This window comes from Monomorium pharaonis, chromosome 10 (genome assembly GCF_013373865.1).
Source record: "Monomorium pharaonis isolate MP-MQ-018 chromosome 10, ASM1337386v2, whole genome shotgun sequence".
NCBI lineage: Eukaryota > Metazoa > Arthropoda > Insecta > Hymenoptera > Formicidae > Monomorium > Monomorium pharaonis.
Genome location: NC_050476.1, coordinates 9,432,085 through 9,457,985, shown reverse-complemented (window position 1 = coordinate 9,457,985; position 25,901 = coordinate 9,432,085). Strand labels below are relative to the sequence as shown.

Below are 25,901 nucleotides of genomic sequence, written 5' to 3'. Positions count from 1 at the left end.
CATCTGCAAAATTTATAAATAAAAGCTTATAATGATTACATGTGTAATCGGGTATTAACGGCAAAATAATTTAAAAAAATGTCTTACTAATTGACATGTTCAATACTGTATACTCCATGTCATCGACGAAGTTTGACACTAACTTACAAGGGAACGGACAGAACTGTCCCTCACCGATTTTAATGAGCTTTAGATGTGTTGTAGAACATAAAAAAATATTAGACCCATATTTTTTTTAGCGGCGTATCTTGACGTTTAGGGGTGGAAACCATCTCTCGAAAATAACGCGTTTTTTCGTTTTTGGCGAATGAAAATATAAGGTTTATGAAAAAATGATTTATATAAAAGTTTTATAATATTTTATACTCTTTACAATAGTATATTTAGATTTTCCAAAAATTTTTAACTTTTTAATTTACCCCACCCGCACCCCCTTTTTTCAAAATTTTGAAAATTTTGTAAGGACAAAAATTAAAGAGTATTAAAAGCCAAATCCATCCAAATATAATAATATATGGGTTCCGTCATTCTCAATTATTGGCAAAACGAGATGATAATCTCGTGCTATTCGCGCCGCGCTAGAAGTTGCGTTATTTCTTTAGTCACATTCAATAACTGTCTCTCCTGCGTATATTTTTATATTAGAACTGTCGTGCCGCTCCGTGCACTTCGGGGTCCATCCTCCGTCAGGGGCCCTTTGCACCGCTGGTCACTTATTATTGGCTGCACTCTGCTTGCTCGAGAGCGCGCTCCCGGGGACTGGGGTTTAAATAAGACACTCTCGCCGTGGACAATATCAGTACACTTTATTTTACTACTTAACTTCACTTGATAGGTTACTTTTACAGCAGTGTTACGTGACAGAATAACGCGACAGATTGATTATTGATTGAGCTCGACTTGGCGTTAGGCTTTCCCTTTTTGTTCCCGTTTTCTGGATTACGTTGCATCCTTGCCGATCAGTGTTTCTGCTACTCGGCAAGGCTACTGCGTCTGAATTTTGATTATTCGGCTCTAATTGGGCCGTTGCGCTATTTTTTTATTGTCGCGCCCGGAGTTGCGCGATTGATATTTCGCCGAATGCTTAGTCGCGATCTACATATGTCGGTTACGAGGTCGGATGGGGAAATCCGGCCCGTAACAGAACATAAAAACCTTAATTACATAATATTCAACGTATTGCACGATATAAAGTATAAATGCATATATATATATATATATATATATATATATATATAACAAAAGTAGCATATGTATACGTATGTGCGTACGTACATTTTCCTTGTTACAAATGCAAATATAGATTAATATAAAGCAAAATATTTTTTTAATATTTAAAACTGCAAATACAATATAACAAAATATATAATATTAAGAGAGAAGTATAAAATATAAACTGCAATAACTATTTGCATAATTATATTATTTACACTATATGCACATAGCACACTCTGATAATAAAGATAATATAATTATATAATTTAATTTAATGAGTTTGAAAATACATTTATAAACGGATATATATATATGTTATGGTCAAACCCTGTTGCGCGGGCGTTCCTAGGATTGACTGGTCAATGCACGGAATAACCAAGCGTTTTGGTCAAAGCCCGAAATAATTTTGTGTTTCGGCCTCTGACTGATATGTTTTTAGTCCATCCTAGGAGTGGCTAACATGGCTGGTCAAAGCTAGAAACTGAAAAAATTACTTCGGACTTTGACTAGTCAATCCTAGGTGTGGCTTAAGGGTGTATCGGACATACAATCTTAGACAACAGTGCATGAAATTTGAAATATTTAAATATCTATGCCTAACGCATAGTAAATCTAGATGTAAGAAACTTGAACGATAGTTGGAGTCTTATTTTTACTCTTACAAAGGTATTTTTTACTCTGGGGTTCCAAAGACCCCTGTGCGTGTTCTAGGGTTAATTAAAATGTTTTCATAATAAAAGAACGTTTATTATAATAAATGTAATATTGTAATAAATTTTCTTTAATGTAGACACACACAAAACGACAGAAAATCCATATAACTTTATATAATAATACAATAATTAAATGTTAAGAATAAAAAGCATGTCCATAGAAATCATTTTTGTTACATGTGCCTCGAAAGTTCTCCTTTTCGCGCTGCTATTATGAGTAAAGTCGCAGATTTCAGCACTTTAATATTCTTATACAGTTCTTGTCCTCTAATAGATGGCATGAATCGTGACGAAAGACTTTTTGATAGTTTCAGTCACATTTTAGCACACGTGTATTATCTCGCGACACGCATATGATGGTGCGGGTGAACGCACTCTTGCATGAAAGGCCGATTTTACGTTCTCGTTACATATTAATGTACTATTATTGCAAAAAATATGTCCTATAAAAAAAGATTCTTAGCAATGTAACATGTATAACATACAACATAATTTTTTTTAAAAAAGATTTCAAAAGGTGCATAGTGTATGCATGTATATGGGGAATATGTGTGGATGTGGTGTGTATGTGGGGAGGGGCAGCAGGGGAGGAGAAAAAGATGGTAATATGGCCACCCATTTACATTTTATACAATAACTTTGTTAATAATTAATGTTTTGAGTTGAAAATTTTCGATTACATCATCAAAGTGCTCTTTATTAAATTTTAAAAACTTATTAAATTTCAAATTTAAATTTATGAAATATTTACTATATTATATATTATTTATAAAAATGTAGCGATACTGCATAATAGGCCGAAGAAAAACAGAGAGGGTAATATGGCCACCACAAAAATAAATGTAAAAAATTGATTTTGGTTAAAAAAGTGACTGTATTTTGTTAGAATGTAACGAACCGCGTTCCTAGTGGCTAACAGCGACTGCGCGGCCCGGCCGACCACCCGCCGGGCAAGCGTGCCCGCCATAACAGCTCCACGCCACCGAGATGACGCACATATCGGAGGCATACCTCCTCCCTCCTCTCGAGCCAGCATCCTGATCTGAAGGGATATGTGATCGAGAAGAGACCGAGGACCGCCGAAGATTCCCGAGCAGCTGTCGGGGACCATATATAAGGCCGCTCGGCAGCAATAATCTTCACTTCTCGCATCCCGTCCGAATCCATTCCGACGAGAAGCCAGACTTAGAGTTATGATCCACGGTGGAGTGTTCTCCGTCATCGCCGAGAGTTCTCGGCCTAGCTCAATTCCCTTCCTCCCTTGCTAGCAAACCACGGGGTAGAGCGTGCTCTGTCTCTGCCGAGAGCTCTCGGTCGCTAATTACCATCCTCGCCTTAGAATCCTCACGGCCCGGTAATCGGCACGGAGTGTTCTCCGTCTCCCCCCGAGCGTTCTCGGGGCCGATGCCGTTCCCCGAAACCTACCAACGCTCCGCAGAATTGCCGAAGCAATTCGGGGAAAAATTCGGAACGCGAGACATCCGTTCCCGCACCGCGCGCCCGCCGATCACCGAACACTCGGGCCTGAAAAACACCGCTCCCGCGCCGCGAGCCCGCCAGTCACCAAACTCCAAACATCGAGTTCGTGGCGCGTACCGCCCGCCTCACCGCGCGCTCCGCGGACATCCCGCCGAATCGAACAGCTGATCGGCCGACCGTCACGCGCACCGTCGCTGACTATTGTGAATATTGTTGTACATATCGCGAAGTCAAATCGTTGTATACTCGTCGCATCGTTCTAAATAATCGCGAAATCAATGTAATATAAAATTGTAATAAAATCTTGTGCCGTTAACCAACCGTCACGTTTGCTATCTCTGAGCCTTTTTCGTCCTAGACCTTTTCCGACGAGCTAAAGTTCCGCGCGAAAAACGGTCGTTACAAGAAAATCATATTATTATTAATGTGAAATAAATTGTTATATTAAAACAGGTAATTTTTTAATTTATGGTCAATGGAAGTTAAATAAAAATAATCTTAAATTGAAAGAATTGTTTAATATTCCCACCTCCATCTGCTTTCTATCTCCCCTTCCCTCTCAAAAATTTCTTCCTTGTCATCTAGCTCCGTTAATAAGACCCACATCTCCCCTTTCTTTCCTCTACCCCTCTTAACCCAACTACTTTTCTCAACTCTCTCCAAGATTCCCTCTACATAACATTTCCTCTCTTCCTGATCTTCTCTCTCTATTTCTCTCCAGATCACAGTCCTTTCCCTCTTTGTTACCCCCTCCCTCTTTTCTTTTTTTTCTTCCTCTTCCTCCTTTTTCTTACTCGGTTTTCTTTTTCTCGATCCTCTTCCATATTCTCTTCTCCCGTTCTATCTTCTCTCTATCCCTCCTCTTTATTTCCACCCATTTCTCGTCTTCTCTTCTGACTTCAAATTCCGTCACTGCTCTCATCCTCTTCCTTTTCCTTTTTTGCTCCTCTCTCACTTTCCTCCTCCTGCCCATTCTTGCTCCATCTCTGGCCGTGTCCGTTCTCCTTCCCCCTCTTAATCTTTCTCCCTCTCCCTTTCCCCCTCTTCTCACCTTGTCTTTTTGATCTCCTTTTTCGACGCCCGATTTTTTCCTCTTCCCAACTGTACTCCTTTCCGTCGCCTCCAACATGACCTCCAATCTTTTTCCCTTCCAATTCTCCACCGAATCCTCCTCCAGCTTCAATTTCTCATCTCGCCTCTTCTCCTCTCCTCTGCCTCTTCTAACAACTACCATCTCCCTTTTTTTCTCCGGCTCTCCCTACAACGTTTTTTCAACACTTTTTCTACACTTTTTTGACCAAGTTACACAGTCAACCTTACTTTTTTTTTTTAATGACGCTTACCGCCGGTATTAGCGTTAACCAATGTCCACCACGTGGAGGATGCCAGTCGGATTGTGCATATCGCGCACGCGTGTTTCACAGCAAAGACAAGGACCCCGCGGTTTGTCACGCGTGCGCTTGTGGCTGTTCCTTGCGACTTCTTAAATGTCATTTTATGTTGTTTCAAATGTGTTCAAATGTCTACGTGGCATTTTGAAAATTTCGTATACAAGCTCAATACACTACAAGAGTCGTCTGTGTACTGAACATTGTTGTCATTCACTCTCAACAACTTATTTGATTGGGATAACGTTAAGATATTAGATTCTGAATCAAGATACCAAAAAAGTTAATTTTAGAAATGATACATATTACAGAACAAGTTAATGGCATTAATCTACAAAAGGACACGGAGTGTCTCGACAATTCATATTATTGTTTGTTTGACATTTTTTCGAAAATGACTAACGGACAATAAGTTCGCTCATTCTGTTTCTGACTACCGAATATTACAGTCGTCTTAACACTTTGTGGAAACTGTTTGGCTTTTTTTGCATGTGTTAATATTGTGTCTGGAATCAACATATGTAAGTTTATAGTTTTTTTACAATACGTATATCGGTTTATATTGTTCATAGATTACACGTTTTCCAGTTTTGATCTTTTAAATTTCTTGACAAGATTTTTGACCATATTTTTTTACTGTTAATTTCTAAAAAAAGATTAAAAAATTATTTTTTTGATTGTATTATTTATTTGTTCACGTTTTAATTATTATGACACATTTTTATAGACGATATGCGTTGTTTTTATGGTTATTCAATTGCTATCATTTTCTAACTGATTAATTATATTTTTGTTTGTGTTATTTTACTCATGTTTAATTTCATAAATATTGGTAATTTGGCATGACTAAAGAGAACTATGTATAGTCGAAACGTTTTGAAATTTGTTTAACAATTTTAACAGAGTTGTTTTTAATAGCGTTCATAATGATATATTTTTTATTTAATAAATTAAATTGTATTAGGAAAATTGGTATTGGCTCGATATATTGACTTGTTTATCTCATTATTTTTGCTTAGCATTAACGAGCTCTTTATATTTTGTTTGTTTTTTGTATTGAACATTTATTTCAAAGTCTCGTTTTACGTAAACATTACTTGTAAACATTACGGCATGTGAGTAGGTGCGTACTCGTAATGTTTACATATAATGTTTACGTATAGAAACTTTAAAACAAATGTTTAACACAAACAATTTTCATAGAGTATTGAATTCGTATATGAAATTTCCAAATGCCGCGTAGACATTTGAATGTATTTGAAACAACATAACACGACATTTAAGAAGTCGCAAGAAACAGCCGCGAGCGCGCGCGTGACAAACCGCAGGGTCCTTACCTTTGCTGTGAAACACACACACACACACACACACACACACACGTGCGCGCGCGCGATATGCACAATCCGACCGGCATTCTCCACGTGGTGAACATTGGTTAACGCTAATGCCGGCGGTAAGCGTTATTAAAAAAAAAATGTAAGGTTGATTTTGTAACTTAGTCAAGAGTGTAGAAAAACTGTTGAAAAAACGTTGTAAGCAATTTCAGAAATTCCAAGAATGATAAACACGTGGAATAAAAATGTTTTATTCCATGAATATTAGTGTTTATTACTGGGGAATAATCGTACTACAAAACTTTGCTTTAGCGATGTGATTAAATCTTTTTTCATGTATTCAACAGTACATTGAACTAAATCAGTGCTTGAGCCTAGTTGCCCTTTTCGAGCCGATTCCCGAACGCGCCGCCTCCTATGCCCCCACTACCGCGCGCGGCCTTGACGGCCGAGCCGCCGATCTCGCCCGTACGCTTTGTCTCAGGAGCAGCTCTGTATAAGAAATGGTGCCCTGCACCACAAAATTCATTAAAATTACTCTAAGTAAATAATTTTTGTTTTTATAAACAAAAAAGTACTAATTTTTTTATTTCTAATTTATTTTATATGTAGTATAACAATATGTAAAAACATAATATATAAATTAGAATTTTGACAATAGCTTAATTTTTACATCACCCGTGAGGTATTATTATTGATGCTTTTTTTTAAGTGGTTTTCTCAGTAGGCCTAATCCACTAAAAGATGAAATATAATATATAGCTTGGCATTCTTCTAATTTTCCTGTCGTTTTTATATATCTTACAATATATAAAATTTTGTTTTCCTGCCAAGCTGTATATTATATTTCATCTTTTAGTGAATTAGGCCTACTGGGGAAACCACTTAAAAAAAAACGCATCAATAATAGTATCTCACGGGTGATGTGGAAAACTATTGTCAAAATTCTAATTTACATATTATGTTTTTACATATTGTTATGCTACATAAAATAAATTAGTAATAAAAAAGTTAGTACTTTTTTGTTTATAAAAACAAAAATTATTTACTTAAAGTAATTTTAATGAATTTTGTGCAGAGCACTATTTCTTATACAGAGCTGCTCCTGAGACAAAGCGTACAGGCGAGATCGGCGGCTCGGCCGTCAAGGCCGCGCGTGGTAGTGGGGGCATAGGAGGCGGCGCGTTCGGGAATCGGCTCGAAAAGGGCAACTAGGCTCAAGCACTGAACTAAATGAAAACCGTAAAATATGTGATTTTTTACGTAATCTTTGAACGCAATTTGTTGTTGGAAAAAGTAAATCTGTGATAAAATTAATAACACCATTCAAAAGTGCAAACTTTCAGCTTTCCAACGCTTTTTTGCTGAACGCTGTACGTTGATCTGTTCACGAGTAACAAGCGATGAAAGTCAAAATGACCATTTTTTCTTAGAATCTCAATAACTCGGTCAAAAAAAATCATATAGCAATGAACAATCACTCAAAATAAAGGGAAAAGATCCCGCTCTAAGATGCAAGTAACAAAAATTCTCTATGATTTTTTTCACGCGAGTTGCAGCGCAGTAAGTTCGCATAAAAGATTTTCATTTTAACGGATCAAGCTTCATCATTGTGCCACGTTGGTGAAAAGAAAGATAACTGAAATTGCCAAAAAGTGTTTGAAAGAAGAAGTTTCAACCTTTAAAACGCTTTTTGGGTTTTGATTCTACGATAATTTTTCACCGAGTTTTAGCGGTTTAAAAATAGCCTAAATTTTCGGTATACGAAAAAGTGTTCCCTATTTTTTTTTAATAGTATATATAGACACAAGTAATTTATTAGAAATCACATAAAAGTTATTTGTACAAAGTACTTAACATTTATTTTTGTGAGGTATACGACATACTAATATCAGTTTATATTGCACAGCAATTTTGTGTTTAAAGTAGCATTATAAAATAAAAGAGAAAAATATAAATCTTGTTTTTCTTTTTATGCTCCAAGAACTTCAGACACAATGTATTTTTTCTTTTTTTATATTTTAGATAAAGATAATTTATGCAAGAATCTTAGGGTGTAGGAAAAAACTAATTTTTTAAACAAAAATATTAGCAACACAAGCATATAAAATGATCTAATATTATTAATTATATTCTCTATTGTTTTTTATGAAATTTGCAAAAGAAAATAGTGAAGATTTTATTTTTCCTTTTACAGAATTTGTTTTTAGTAGATTTTGTATTTAAAAAATCAAGAATGCATGAAATATAGGTTTTTAGTTTTCTAATTAAGCAGGTCATGTTTTATTATTAGTATTTAAATAATAATTGTATTATTAGTATTTAAATAATACAATGTTTGTTTCCAAGAATTAGGTAGATATAACTTTAAGTTTTAAGATAATGTCAATATTAACAACTATAAAAACGTGATTTTTTTGTTTTTTATTTAATATTGTGTAATCTTATTTTTGTTATACATAGATGCTGTGGTAAGATTTTTTGTGCTGATTGCTCGGAGAATTCTACACCATTGCCTAACGAGCAGCTCTATAATCCTGTTAGAGTATGTATTGACTGTTACGCACGGCTGCGGGGTCATCATACAATTTCTTGCCAGTGCACCGCCCGACATCAAAATGTCAAAGTGGAGAATGAGACGGAATCTTTTGAGACAGCGACTCCGCAACAACCAGTGGTATGTCAAAGGCCGAGGAAGTTGCTACCCACTACGACAAAAGATTCCTGTTACGACAATTTGCTACAGGCGACGCATCAGAAAACGCAACCATCTGTCGCGGCGGCCACAGTAAACTAAAGAAGCAAAATGCACGAGCAGAGTCGAGACAAATAATTCGAAGAAATGCGATTAATCCGTATAATGCACTTGTCGTATTTATAATTTATATTACATATATATATGGCATGTGGACTAACGCATCTAGATTCTAAACAATTTAATATATTTATTGTTAGATTAATAATTTGTACGAACAAGTGTATAGCTGGTACGGAAACGACAAAGAGCCAATATACAAGATTGTATATCTTAAAAGTAACTCGAAATTAATAGATTCCCAGAGACTAAAGTTCTATTTCTTTTGTAAGAAATAGAATGGGAATTCTCCGAGGTTACATAGGTGACTCTGTGTTCAACACGATGAGAGTGTGATGAGTGGTAAAAAGTCTCGGATAGGCTGTGATCGACATCTTTAACTTTGTAGACGATTACACTATGAAGGCGAAGCGCTAATTGTCAATTGGTCACGAAGCGAGCAGTTATTTGGTAACTAAAGCAATTCGGATCGAGCGAAATGAATGAAACTGTATTTCTTATATTGAACGTTGATGTATGAGAATTGGGATATTAAATGTCATTATCTCATCGCACGCGTCTATATCGATAAGATTTTCTTTTTCTTTTTTTACACACGCAACCAATTTTATCCTATATCAATCCTTTTTTATAAATGTTGTTTATGTGTGGAAAAAAGACAATAGCATTGTATTTATTTCTTCTTTATGTTATACTCAATTAAGGAATTGATTCACATTAAGTGTGTTACATGTAATTTGCATATTCCATTAATATACTATTTTAACTTTACTGAGATATCATAATCTGCATTTCTGCACACCATAGAGTTAGACATTCATTTCGATTTTTTTAATCAAAAATATTGTACAAATAAATGTATAGGTGATATGTACTAACTATTAAAGTTTTATTATAGAATCAAGAACAAAAACGAAGAAGCAGAACGAGAGAGAAGCAGCTTTAATACAAGCAAATACAACAATTCGATTCTTGTAAACTCAGAAATAATTCATCTTTTAAAGTTTTTTATGAATGAGCATAATATATATTCGAAATAAACTAAAAAAGAATTCTTTTCCGATAGTTAAAAAAATTTTAGAAGTGTATCTTTTGTGTTCTTATTTAGCACATAAATGTTAAATCAACTTTTTAAAACGTTGAATGCACAACATTGTAAATATTAACTTAAAAAGTTGTATAAGTTTCCTAGCTATCGTGGACGCGCGTCTTGTTGGGCGGTTCTATCTTGCCTCGCGCGGCCGCGGAGGTAGGCCGGGCAAAATGGTTATTCTTTCTTAATTAATAACTCATTAAATATTGCGACAATTGCGAAAAGGTAAAGGTACTTTCCTACTCAGTTTAGTCCGTTCTATCTTTATGCAAGCGCTATATCAAAAATTTTCGACCTCAATGTATATATGCAATATAGACTTCATGTACAGAATGATAAATTTTTAGATCCATAAAGTATCTTTTATGCGGTTGTGTGTAGTCAGGAAACTAAAGAAAGATTTTTTGAAAATTTTGGGAGAAAAATTGAATCAATTTACTACTATAAAATTTTTACATCTAAAAAAGTAATTTTTAAACAATACTTCATAATTCTATTGTTGAAAAAAAAAATATTTATAAAGTTACAGTTCCATAAAAAAAGAAAGTCGTTTTGCATTGATCACTCTAGTTCCTTCAGAGCTTCCTTCAGGGTTTATCTGAAATCAAAAATTAGAATGATTTCATTAGTTGGTGAGTATATCTGGTGATTAATCGAAATATTTTGAAAAAAATTGAAAATTTTTTATGATAGTTTAAAGTTAGAATGTCGATTTTTGCTAAAAAATTGTGACCATTTTTATCTGTAAAATCAGTTGTGATTGAAAAAAAATTAAAAAACCATGATCAATTATTAAAACCATGATCAGCTAATATCTAAAATAAGCGTACAAAATTTTGTTTGGATTAGTGCAATAATTTTTAAATAATCGTGGTCACGACTTGAAAAATGCTGTTTTGAGAAAAACGCGTTTAAAGTTTTAAATACTTATAAAACATAGATAGAATTTTTTTTTCAACTTGCATTGACAGTAAATCCTCAGCTGCAGTTGCAATATCCAGGACATCGATTTGCTGCTTATACGGAAAGTTTTTGTCTCACGAGTGCACTGCTGTGTTTTCTTTTCGGCTAGGCTTACGCGTGACTCATTTTTCCTAGCATAATCGTGAGCATTTCGGCCGAGGATCACTCCCATAGCATGATCCCATCAATTTGAAATTTTAAGAGAATTTCACAGGTGCACAAAAAAAAAGTGGTTGGTCCGGAGGACTAGTCAATCCTTATGTATTTTGACCCGTTGAATCCAAATCCAAGGTCAGAATTGCTGAATTGGCTCATTTTTTCTAACCTCAAAAAACACTTTGTAAAAGCAGTTTGGATCACAAATGTATAATCCGGAACGTGCAGGCTTGCATAACCACATTACCCGGAAAAAATTCAATACGTATGACAAGTTTGAGCTTTTGTAAATAGCGTAGAAAATTCACTCCCTTTTTCTTATATCTCTTATTCTCGAAGATTCTGTGCAATGGTTTTCTCTTACGTTTCTTTCCTTTCACAGAGACATCACGATTGAGCGTCCAGCAGAAGTCAGCCATTATATTCACATCCCACTTGTCTTGATATCGATACTATATCTCTTTGATGTCCCGATGAAATCTTTCTCCATGTTCTTCACTATAAGCACCTAGATTTTCTGGGAAGTAGTCTATATGAGAATCTAAGAAATGCAACTTAAGATTCATTAGGCAACCTAGTTTTCTATAGTTTTCCATTATTTCCGCTACTTGTAATCTTCACTTTTGTGGTTTCCTAGAAAATTTTCCCCGGGTAATGTGGTTACGCAAGCCTGCACGTTCCCGGATTATACATTTGTGATCCAAACTGCTTTTACAAGGTGTTTTTTGAGGTTAGGAAAAAATGAGCCAATTCAGCAATTCTGACCTTGAATTTGGATTCAGATGGTCAAAATACATAAAAATAGACTAGTCTGATCCGCCGGACCAAGATTTAAAAAACATTTTTTTTAAGGTTAGGAAATGCGAGCTAACTTTGCAATTTTGACCTTGGATTCGGATTCAGCGGGTCAAAATACATAAGGATTGACTAGTCTGGTCCGCCAGACTAACATTAAAAAAAATTGTTTTTGAAGTTAGGAAATGCGAGCTAACTTTGCAATTCTGACCTTGGATTCGGATTCATCGGGTTGAAATACATAAGGATTGACTAGTCTAATCCGCCGGACCAACCACTTTTTTTTGTGTGCCTGTGTTTTAAGATGTTTTACTTTAGGATAAAATACTTTCCAGAAAACCAATATTTTTACTGACTACACACGACCCGGCTCTTGCAGACAAGACATTTGAGGAGAAAATGTTTTACATAAAAGTTTTATACTTTCAATAAATACATCAAATGATGGTACCACTTGAGGGCGATTACGATAAGTTTAGCATTTCAAAACAAAAGTAGTAGGAAGCATTTTTAGCGAAGAGTACGGGAAAAATAATTTAAAAAACTGATCAATTTCTAAAATAGCAGAGAACCCAATAAAAACCGACATTAGAAGAAAGGATAAATATTGATAAAATCTGCTCTAATCAGCTTTACTTTAGCACATATTGTTTAGGTTATTCTAAGTGATTTTCAAAAAATTTTAGTCGCTGTTATTTGTTTAAAAGTTATTAATAAAAAAAGTTTTTACGAATTACATAATGCCGAAAATCCATGTGGAACCGAACAATTAAAAAATTAGGTCTTACGTTGTTTGCTTCTACATTGTTAAGTGCCATGGATCTAGGGTGTTATATACTCTTCTCTGAGGATGTAAATTTGAAATATTTTTTAATTTAAAATATTAACATAACATATTTTTTTAATTTTCAAAATAAAACATTTTTTAAACAAAGTTTCAAAATACTCAAAATGTAAATGAAAAAGTTTTAGTTAATTAAATTATAAATATAGCCAAATATATATTTTTATTCTTAATATAATTTAATTAAACTTACAATTGTTTTCTTAAAATGTATAAAATTACAAGAATTATTTGGATTAGGATATAGGATTATGAATTATTTTACAAAATATAAATTCGTTAAATTTGATAATTTTTATTAATTTTTAATAAAAGTTGATTAGTCCATTATATCATTCAGATTACCTCTACAAAGTGATAAAGCAGTATTACCAATACTAAATATTTTCTTAACAGCTGCGCTGCTTGGTAGAGTTATTGAATTTAATAAATAATTTTCTTAATTTTGGACAATAAACTTAAAGACCGATATTTATAAAGTTTTTTTAGAAGAGCTACAACTCTGTAATTGAGCGTGTTCAACAGACGGAGCGGATTAGTGAGCGCTCAGTAATTTTCTAATACGATTGATTCTTGACTTTAGTTTTTCATTGGAAAAGCAGAAACCAATTATAATAAAGAATTACTGAGCGCTCACTGCGGGTCGATTCTGTATTTCTGAAGAAAGTGAAAATATGAAAAGTGAAGAGCATTGTCTCCACTGATTGGAGAATACTTTTAGAAACAATATATACCAATCACTGTTACTCATTTTTTACATTTTCACTTCTTTAGAAATACAGAATTAACTCCCTTATCCGCTCCGTCTGCTAAAAGCGCCTATTGATATGTGATATTTTAAAACTATTTTTATAAGACGATTTTAATTGTGAATATTGGTTGAGTGAAGATTGAAAATGTAAAAATTATGATACGTCATAAGTAGAAAATTCAAACTATAAAAAGTAATTATTAAATTCGTTACCGTTACTAAAAATTGTAACTATGTTATCGTTACAGTTACAAAAAAGAGAGGATATGCATTGTCCCGAAAAACTATATTCCCGAAATTTAAGACATGATACATTGTCCCGAAAAGTCAAAATCCCGAAATTTAAAACTCGAGGAATTGTCCCGAAAAGTCAAAATCTTGGAACTTAAGACTTGAGATATTGTAAAATTCCCAAATTATAGAGACATTAAACAAATTTTAATTTTTTGAGTAAAATGAATAGAAAAAATTATTTTGGTTGTTCAAACTATGTGTCTATGTGCGCGCGCGTGTGTGTGTGTGTGCAGAAACTTTTAATTATAAATTTAATTTTTATTATAATTACAAAATGAATATAATTTGAATTTTTTATTAATATGTACTTGAAACAAATTTTTATACAATTGCAAATGTTTTTTACTTAAAACACGAATATAATGGATATTCATACGTATGTGAAAAAGTGTATAATGGAAAACGGACAGTGTGTACGCAAATACATTATTACATTACTTTATATTAATAAATTATTACATTATTATATCGTTTATATTCCATTATGCATACTATTTCAAAATTCATAAAATGTATTCCTTAGTTCTTTAATTTTTAATTATAGATATTTAGCGTGCAAACACAAAAAAAGGGATATCCTGAACGAGGAAAATTAATTAATGAAAGATTTCGTCAAACTAAAAAGCACGATCATTCTGCCGATGATCATGCGGAGAATATTCGATTATTTAAAAAAGAATTAAAATTCAGAGTTTAAAATAATATTTGTAATATAAAAGATGTGTATGATGATGTAAGCAATGAGTAAGTGCATAGTATATATTAATCAAAAAATTCAATTTTTTGTTAACAAAATAATAAATATAACAATATTTTTTTGAATTTATATTTGTAGATATTAAATTTCATCCTCTTTGATACCTTTCCAAAGCATTAGAAGCTTGATGATACAATGGAGAAGATGTATATAACCCACATGCCTTACATCGTTAATAAAATTTGCAAAAATTTTGAAAAGCAAGTTTATTGTTAAATTTATGTGGCTTCAATAGTTCTCTCACGTTCCCGATTCCATCCACCCGCGCCGAACCTCCCCCTCTGCCATTTTAGGGCTGAGCAGCTGGATATCGGAGCCGCTAACGCCCCGGTCGCCTAACGAGCGCCCGTCTTTTCCGCGATCTTATTAACGTAACGACAATTTGTGATTTGGTGTAAACAGAGTGATACGCTTAACGTACCTGGCGCTCAACCGAATATTTGTGTAGAAAACTTTGCTAGAAAAGGTCGCCTCGACACCCGGGCGGCTAAGGGCCGCAACCAGGGACGGAGGCGAAGTTGGCCGTCGCTCGCGAGCACGGTTACAATGTATAAATTTATATATTTGAAAGTATAAAAGCATATTTATATAAAGTATAAAGTATAATATAAAAATACACAATATAATGTATATATATATAAAGTTTAAAAAGTATATAAAGTATAATATAAAAATGTATTCTAAAAAATATTACCATGCGTGTATAAAAATATAAAAGTATAATAAAAAAGTATAATAAAATAAAAGTAAATAAAAGTAATAAAGTATAAAATGAAATCACTCCCAGATTTCTCGATCATCATACAGCGGCTTCATGTCGAAGAGTCTCCTCAGATCCCATACGTCAGGGCACTCAAACGTGAGTTCAACGTTTAGATTATTTCACCATTGATCAATTCGGCGAAAGTATTGTGTCAACCGTGCTGTTCATAAACCCCGGTATGCGGATTTCATCCCTACCAAAATACGGCTGAAAAAAGACATTTTTAATTTAATCGCGTTGCATTAGAGCTGTATCCAAAACAAATCGCTACGAGAAATAGGGCTAAAAATAGCATTTTTAAAAATATTATAACTTTTAAAAATAATTTAAAAATAATTTAAAGGATATAAAAATATGGTAAATAATAAAACATACCTGCTCACCAAGAGGTGCTCTAATTGACACCATATCGTGGAGATGCAGAGTCCTATGCCTTGCGGTTGGTATTCTAATATTTATTTGAGCATAAATCTGTGACATTTGGATAATGGGTGTATCACCAAAAAATACATACTAAACATTAATGTTAAAATATTATACTTCCAACATAACGTAAAGCTTGCAATTTAAACTATATGTTATAATGTTTACATACACCAACTATCGGATACTCGACACGCAATTTATGATGGAAATTCGGCATATTGCTGGCACTTCTATTCGACAACGACACGAGCGAGAAGACTTTTGACTAACGTTGAGGAGCAGACCCAGTCATTATATAGTGAAGATGTACGTGACTCGAGAAATAAATTTGAAAAAGCCATGTCAACTTCGTAGAATTTTTTATTTGCGCTTACCACTGCACCATTGTCTAAAAAGAACGATGAGATCGTTTTATATTATGTTGCCTCGGTCAACGTCTCCGTCGAAGTAAAGCATTTTTGCAAAACAGCACCATAAAGAGCGTATTAAATGTATCATATTGAATCACTTCATATACATCAACTGCATCAAACTGCACCATCGAACCACATCTGTTGAACCACAATTGAACTACAATTGAACCGCTATCGAACCGCTATCAAACCGCTTTATACGTTTATAGAACAGCATCATACAACTATCGAACCGCATCATATATCGAACTATTGAACCGCATCGTACAGCAGCCGAACGTATCTATCAAACCCCAATTGAATCAATTGAGAAATAAATTTGAAAAAAGCATGTTCTCATCCACGTCAGCTTCGTAGAATTTTTTATCTGCGCTAACTGTTGTCTAACAAAACGTACGTGATTTATCAACGAGATCGTCTTATATAATGTTGTTTCGGTCAACGCTTCGGTCAACGCCTCAATTAAAGAACTGCTAACTACTATTCAACTATTATCAAACGATATCATACAGCTTTGAACCACTATTGAACGTTATCATACAGCTATCGAACCGTTGTCAAACTGCATCATATACCTATCAAACTGCATCATACAGCTATCGAACTGCATCATACAGCTATCGAACCAATATCGAACTATCACTTGTGAAATGAATAGAAAAAGTCATGTTAGCTTCATGGAATTTTTTATCTGCACATCATTGTACGTGATTTATCAACGAGATCGTCTTATATGAATTGTCTCAGTCGAAGAGCATATTAAACGTATCATATTCCACTTCATACATCTACACTCACTCGAAAAAAAAGCGGTACACCTAAAATTTATCAAAAAATCACTAAACTTCCAATGACGATAACTACGCGAGTAATAAAGATAGAAAGGTTTCTAAAAAAAGAAATTAAAGCTTCAAATGTCTACTTTAAGAATTGATTTAGTAAAATTTTGCGTAATAATTTTTTTTTAAATGGCGTATGACAAAGCGAGAGCATGCGAAATTGAAAAATATTGGTCCGAGTTTGCGACGATCCATGGCGTGAGGCAAGTATCGCAACTTAATGGGATAAAAAGCATGCGATAATACAGAGTTTTCTCTTCAAAATGCTTTTTAACTCGTCTCGATACGATGATTTTTCGCTGAGATATGCGCATTTGAATAAAAAGGCAGTTTTTTACTTTAAATGCGCATATCTCAGCGAAAAATCATCGTATCGAGACGAGTAAAAAAGCATTTTGAAGGGAAAACTGTATTATCGCATGCTTTTTATCCCATTAAGTTGCAATACTTGCCTCACGCCATGGATCGTCGCAAACTCGGACCAATATTTTTCAATTTCGCATGCTCTCGCTTTGTCATACGCCATTTTGAAAAAAATTATTACGCAAAATTTTACTAAATCAATTCTTAAAGTAGACATTTGAAGCTTTAATTTTTTTTTTAGAAACCTTTCTATCTTTATTACTCGCGTAGTTATCGTCATTGGAAGCTTAGTGATTTTTTGACAAATTTTAGGTGTACCGCTTTTTTTTCGAGTGAGTGTATATATCTTATATCTTATATGTACAGGAAAGGGTAGAAATAAACATTTTATTGCGTTTCATTTTTCTTTATTTTGAAAAAATTTCCCTATTCTGTTGCGACCACCAGTTAAATATTTTAAATACATTTTGTAAAGCGCAATTCTTAACGTGTTTTTCACATCGTATAGTATTACTAACATCTAGATTATTCAAAGATTCAATGTCTTCGTAATCTGCATCCAATGTCTTGATATATATCCCGTCATCGATGTCGAGCATGTCCGCCAACCATTCTCGTTTCTGATATGTTTCTTAACGTATACGATAACATTGTCGTTATCCTCTTCCGTATTACAGCAGATGTAATCAGACGTTTCGTCATGCTGTACAGGATCATCCCGTCTTTCCATCGCAATCTATGATAGGCAATCAACCAAGAAGCGCAAGACTTGTCGGATTTTGTAAGAACCTGCCATGGCATGGGGCTCGCAAAAATAAGAACGGTTCCTTTTCTGAGTACCGCCATTTTCTTCACGACAAATTTTTTATCGACAATGAATCCTTGCAGATCCACAAATGTTGATACAATCATGATGAGTAACTTTTCAAGACTGTACCTTAACATCAAATATCTCAGTTTTTATCAGTTTAATGTTACATGATTTTGCGCACTACGATTTTGGATAACAGACAGTATTCAATTACACGATCATGTAAAATGAGACAATAAGCGGTAGTATTCGCGGGAACATTCTCTTTGCAATCAACTTCTATGCGCACATATACGGTAGCACTCTTGACGGATTCGTTTTGTTGCGAACAGTCAATGACCGCAAAAGGTTCTTTTTCCAGGAATGTGATTACGTTGAGCAGCGTTTCACACTGTCCATAATAAGATTTACCAAAACGTCGATACATGTCATACAGAATGGCATATCTAGATTTACGAAAATCTAAATTCAAATCATCATATGGATAAAATTCGAAGTTTAGATAAAGTTTTACGTTAGTCAAATTATAGTCGTCAAAGATTGTCGCATCTTGAGACATGATATTTTTTCGTCTGCAGTGCAAAGATAACGAAGCGCGGTTTCTCGAGCTGAATTGCAGTTTTGACAGCCCATGAATGTTTCGTCGTACTCTGCAGCAAAGGGTACTCGTACAGATCCCAAGAGCGAAAACTCATACTTAGACATTGTCCACTCTCCAAAGCTTGCAGCAAAGGTAATTTGTTGACTTCGTTTAACGTAACATGTGGCATTCGCCATTGCACTTTAAATAATTCAATTTCCGGTTGAACCGTGGAATTTTCAACGATGGAATTGTTATCGTTGCGCGCTCGTATCAAAATCAATTCGTGACGAGCGTTAACAATCACGCATTTGTAATCTTCGCAAAAGCCCAGTAATACACTAAGTTGTACGGAAAAGTTAAAGTATCCTTCCGGTACCTAGACAGTACATGGACATTCATTGAACGTCCACTGGACGTCCGAGCTTGGACATCGGGACGTCCATTGAGTAACCAAATAAGATTCGACGGACGTCCAGTGGACATCCAAAAAAGGACCTGAAATGGACCAGAAATGGATTTGAAAAGACCTCAAATGGACATATTTTTTAGTGTTCTAGTATTCGTAATTATTGCTAAAATAAATGTTTAAAAAATATAAAGGAGAAGATTATGAGCAATAATAAATTTGAAATACAGAATCAAATTATATATTTATTATATGAAACAAAATACAACATAATAAATCAATATTATAAATTATTGTAATTAAGAGATTTATGTATATATTATATATTATAATGTATATATATACATATTTATTTATTTATTAATAATACAGATTGATATTATAAATATATTTAAAGTTATATATAAAATATATATAGGCACCGATAAAATTTGAAAATATTACATATATAAATATATACATATATTTTGATGATACATACAAATCATTTAATAATTTCTATATATTTATAGAATGATAAAAATTAAGGACGGACACGAACGACGCCAGCAAACACAGAATATTGTAGCAACATTGCGGCAATTTTGTAATATTGCTGTAATATTGCTACAATGTTATAACATTGCTGCAATGTTGCTGCTATGTTTTATGTTTACTGGAACTTATTGTATAAGGGTCCGGAAATATCGTGTGTATTGAGATAGTAATTAAAACTATTTTAATAATTAAAAATCGACAATACAGGCCCAAGATCGAATATTCTATAGACGTCCAAATATTGGCCATTGATTAATGTCTGAAATCGGACATACGATGTGTGGACTCAAAATGGACACAAAATGAACGTCTATAGGATGTCCTGTGCTGTCTGGGTAGGTTTTACAAAAATTCCCATCCTGCATTCTGTATAATTACTGCTTTGTCATATGATAACGATACATGGAGATACGGGAGGATGGTTATTCCAACGTTTCTGTTGCGATCAATTTCCACACCGTTGAGTTCGTATCGAATTTTATCAAATATGAACGCCACGCAATTATTTCCGAGATTTATCTCATCTTTATCCTTATCGTCTTTCTTCTTCATCACCAATCTTCCTTCGACGTAGAGAAAACTTTCACATGGTAACGTGTATAAATCCTGTTGTTGTATGGGTATCCTTATTTCATCGCTGTATCTAAAAGTGGTATTGGCGTACGGATTGTACGTATGAGTCTCAATCTTGACGATACTGTCGTCAAAGATCGGCTCGCCTCCAATGTTCAAGATGTTAGACATCTTAGATATTTCGTACGACAAATCCCAATGATTTTAAAAATTCAACGTTTGACGCGGAGAGTTTCTTTTTATCACACGATCGAATATTTTTAACTGTCGTACAATTTATGTCACACGGTCGAATATTCTTGATTGATGTAAAAATTGTGTCCTTCACCTGCTCATTCAACACGAGCATCTCACGTTATCGTCTTCGTACGTGTAATCTAACGGTAATCTCCTCTCCGCGAAAATCGAGTAATTGGCCGTCCTGATCCACAATGCGAATCGTCAAATCAGTAATGTTCCGTGCGACGATTGGAAGGTAAATGATCTGTGCAGGCGTTTCCGATATCTTATATCCTGGTGGTACCCTCGGCGAAAATTCGTGTATTGTGTGTACGCACTTGTCGTTGCTGTACGCACCCGCAGTCACGTTACATTCTATGCGAATAATGTTTACGTTTATGATATTTATAGGTGCATCCGATTCATGCCACATTCGCGATTCAAGAATACGTCGCGATGAAAATCCCAACAGCGATCCAACGTTGTTAGGTTTAAAGAAATTTATCTGATAAGCACACATAATTTCACTCTTCATTGTATTATTGTTAGCACAAATCACCACCGGATATTCGCTCTCTTCTTCATCTTCTTTGTGAAACGTTCTCTTTTCCACAACATCGGGATGAGATTGTAAAATTGTGCGTTTCAAATATCTATCTATATCACGCAATTCATACGATCCTTCGGGAATTGTAATTTCCTTGTCGTCTTTGTCATAATAAAATTTGTTATTCGACGAATTTACATTAGGTACGGTACAGGGTTCTAAATAATGCATTACTTTTTGAAATGCATTTCGGTTTCATTAAAAAATACTTTTTTAATAACTAATGCAAAGATCCTTAATTATGCATTACTTTCTTAATAAGTAATGCGATTTTTTTCATTACGCATTACTTTTTTAATAAGTAATGCGATTTTTTTCATTACGCATTACTTTTTTAATAAGTAATGCGATTTTTTTCATTACAAATTACTTTTTTAATAAGTAATGCGATTTTTTTTATTACGCATTACTTTTTTAATAAGTAATGCGATTTTTTTTATTACGCATTACTTTTTTAATAAGTAATGCGATTTTTTCATTACGCATTACTTTTTTAATAAGTAATGTGATTTTTTTCATTACGGATTACTTTTTTAATAAGTAATGCGATTTTTTTCATTACAAATTACTTTTTTAATAAGTAATGCAATATTTTTTATTACGCATTACTTTTGAAATAAGTAATGCGATTTTTTTTATTACGCATTACTTTTTTAATAATTAATGAGTAAAGAAATAATTATTCATTAAAAAAATAATAAGTAATGCATTATTTTTTAATTTGCATTTTCATTACCCTGGTACGGTATAGTATGTTTCAAAATCTGTGAGACCGAGCTCATAATCGCCATCGCTCAAATCTACGGCTGGAAAATAGCTTACCGCGAGGATGCTACTCTTGCCAGTTAGCGTAAACGTCAGTGACATGTTGAAACGAATACTGAGTTAAATTGAACAATGTTAGCCTTTAAATTGATTACTAACTGTTTGAAGAAAACGCAGACATAGTTGACCGCAGTTGCTTTGATCATAACGTTGATAAGACGTGTGATTGTACTCGATCCGCGTTACATCTAAATATTGCACCAGTTCTTTCGGTGGTCTAAGATTGCAGAAACTAACAAAGTATATAGCGCGATTTCCTCTCTTTGCGTATGCCACCCAGTGTGTACCTGATCCTTCAGCGTTATCTAAATTTACAATACCGCTCTCGTTTCGATATGCTCCAGCCGTTGGTAATGCTGTACGCATAAAAATTCCTCTAAAGTGTGGAATGCGCATACGTTTCGCTAACTGTAATAATTGTGTGTTGGTACTTGCACTTTTTGGCATTTTTAACGTCTTTTTGACGTTTTTCTTTTTTCGTCGACACTCCTTGTCCACGCTTATATGGAGCGAGATAAACTCCATGACCTTCCATGACACGATTATGACGTTTCAATTTGTTCAGCTGACGCTGCGCTGCCTTGTTATCATTCACAACTCCCGCCGCTCCACCGACCAACGACCCGAGAACGCCCAACAGCGGTAGAATGGGTAAAACACCGCCGCGTTTCGCTACCGGAAGTATTCGTTTACTCGCTCTCTTCTTTTTATCACTTTTTTTCTTTTTTAAACCCATACCGATTTTCGTCTTAGTTTTCATAGTTGCCCAAACGGCTGCTGCAGCAGCTCTTTCTCCGAAAGTCGAATCGTTCGCTGTAATGCGTTTTCGCGCTTCCGCAGCGAGTATATTATCAGCTGCGTGTCTATCGGTGAGTTCGTTGCTCCGGGAGTACGCAATATCGTGTTTGCAACACGCCGCGTCCAACGGATTAATACCCCGATCACCTCTGGCCAATCGCTTTTTCAGCCTAGTACCTGGACCGCAAAATTGATATCCTGGTATGTGCAGTTCGAAAGGAAGCGCATTTATCGCACGATTTAACAAGCCGCGACCTACCGCTGGCATTCGCGACAATTCTTTATCAACGGTGTGGGACCGTCGATGTGCGTCTGGTGCAACGATTGATTGTAATGTTCGTAGCAACGACGATGGCTTCGAATCTCCGTATCAGTCTTTATATGTTCCGGAAGCCTGTTCCACACGTGTTCGATATAATTGCTACACACGCGTAGCAGAATAGGTTTCGACACGAATTCTAACTGCTCGGCACTCAAATCGAGTATATCGGAGGGATGTGACAATATGAGAAACATTTTACATACTGAACAATTTTTCTCGGTGCGTCTCTATAAATAGATCGGTCTTATTATAATTTTTGTCAGTTTTTATCAGAGCATAGAGGGAGAAAATATGCGGTTCGTACAACATTCACCAGCAATTAAAGTAACAAATTTCGATGACAGAATAATGTCCGAAAGAAAAATACGGAGGCATGGAAACATGTTGCCGAGTTCTATACGTGGTATAATTTGCGGTCCGTCAAATTGTGGCAAGACAAACGTATTAATAAGCTTGTTGGAAAGTCCGCATGGAGTACATTTTGAGAATGTGTATGTGTACTCGAAATCATTACAATAAGCCAAATATCGATACTTGGAAAATTTATTGACACCGATTGAAGAAGTCAATTATTTTGCATTCTCCAATAACTGTGATGTCATTCAGCCGAGTGAAGCGCTTCCGAATTCCATTTTTATCTTTGATGACGTGGCGTGTGATAAGCAAGATACGATAAGAGACTACTTTGCAATGGGGCGACACGTGGATGTCGACTGCTTCTATCTCTGTCAGACGTATGCAAAGATACCGAAACATCTTATACGCGACAATGCGAATTTGCTAATTTTATTCAAGCAGGGTGGTACTAATCTAAAGCACGCGTACAACGATCATGTAAATACCGACATGTCTTATGAGAATTTTAGCAATTTGTCATACTTGTTGGCAACAAAAGTATGGATTTTTAGTGATAGATAAGGATATAGATAACAAATGCATATAGACGCGGGCATATTGCACATAATCAAGTAATGGGCAACAAAAGGTCTAAATATAAAAATATAATTGCGCCCTTAGTAACAGACGTAAAAGTTGGACAAGGTATACCGAGCGCTATTACATTAAATGATAACAAAATCGATTATGTTCATTGGGATGATCCTAACGAGCTTGTGGATCGTCTTCGATTGCTCGAGGCCTCACACCAGGCAGGGCACAATGCTCACGACAACGAGATTCTATCAATTATTGAAGAACTTCGCGAGGTTGGTCTTATTATAAATTAAAACTGCATGAAACAAACTATTTAGTCAACATCGAAATGTCAATCAACAAGTTTGGAACATCGCTTGGAAGAGGTGGTGCGGAACCATACTATCAATGAAGTGGATTAGTCAGAAATTACGTGCGCGATAACGCTCTTTGCATGGCTGCCACTGATTTTGATGCAAAGTCGCGCAAAATTCGACGTGTAGCGCTGCCTGTAGACGATACTGATGCAGCCAATAAACGATACGTGCAGCAGACCGTGAAAATTTTAAAGGATCGACAGGATGAAATCGAGGGGAAAATTGAGGCACTTTAAAGTAGAGTGGAAATTACAGCTCATATGCTAAACGAGTTTCAAAGACAGCTCGACGCGGTGACTCATCGTGCAGAGTAAAAAAGTCGATACATCAAATATATGTGTCATTTACATATTATACTCCAAACATGTCTGAGAAACAATTGCTGGTTGAGGAGTTGCATGCTCCGGCGAAAAGAAATTTTCCTCGAAGACATGTCATAGTTCGCGGATATGATGACCTGTGGCAGGCGGATGTAGTTGAGATGCGTCCTTACACGCAATTTAACCGAGGTTATCACTACATACTCACCGTTATCGACGTGCTGAGCAAGCATGCATGGGCTGTGCCGCTTAAGGCCAAGAGTGGTAGCGAAGTTGCTATTGCGATTGCAAAGATAATTCGGAAAGATGAAAGGTGTCCGAAAAATTTGCAAACAGACAAAGGAAAGGAACTTTATAACGTAAACGTGCAGAAACTATTGAAAAAACATGATATCAATCATTATTCTACGTACTCCATAATGAAAGCATCAGTTGTCGAACGCTTTAACCGCACATTAAAGAACGTTATGTGGAAACAATTTATACTCAATGGAAATTATAGATGGATCGATTTGCTGCCATGTCTTGTGTCAGAATACAACATACGAAAGCATCGAACTATCTGCATGCGACTCATCGATGTTACGCCAGCAATCGCTAAAAAACTCTTAACCACGGTGTACAGTCACGTAAAAGTTGCAGCATTCGCGCGATTTAAAGTAGGTGACTCGGTACGCAAATTCAAAACTGTTTTTAAGAAAGGCTATACATCAAATTGGACTACGGAAATATTTAAAATCATCAAAGTGCAGAAACTAATCCTGTGACATATCTACTGGAGAATTCCTGTGGAAAACCTATCGCTGGAGGATTCTACGAATGTGAGCTACTGTAACGTCTTGGAAGCGTTAATTCCCGAAGATACCAAATCTATGGTTACCCGAAACGTTACTTCCGCGCGTTACCGGTCGAAAATTAGAACCGTTTTATATCCGTCGGTGATTACTCGCGGGTAGCAGCTTTCGCGGTTTTCATCAAACGGGGCTCTCTATTTGTAATTTCAGGGCGACCGCAGCACGTCTGCTTAATTCCCAGGGAACGCCAAGAGCCAGAAGGATCGTTTATCGCTTATTGAGTGGAGAAAATAAAGGATGAGAGACGGGGTAAATGATTGTTTTTATTTATTTATTTTTGTTTATTTTATTATTCATTTATTTTATATTTATTTCTCTGTAATAAATTCTCCCTTGTTGAGGACTGCGTAGTAATG

General features: G+C 35.0%; 1 protein-coding gene across 6 annotated transcripts in view; it reads left to right on the top strand.

Moving 5' to 3' along the window:
- Positions 1 to 9,713, top strand: part of LOC105831889 (myotubularin-related protein 3) — a 199,634-nt gene extending 189,921 nt beyond the window's left edge. For all 6 annotated transcript variants that reach the window (XM_036293108.1, XM_012672341.3, XM_036293107.1 and 3 more), the window contains one exon: positions 8,593 to 9,713. In XM_036293108.1, coding sequence (XP_036149001.1) covers positions 8,593 to 8,926 — 334 coding nt within the window. In that variant the 3' untranslated portion in view covers positions 8,927 to 9,713. The remainder of the gene's footprint in view (positions 1 to 8,592) is intronic.
- Positions 9,714 to 25,901: the final 16,188 nt, after the last annotated feature.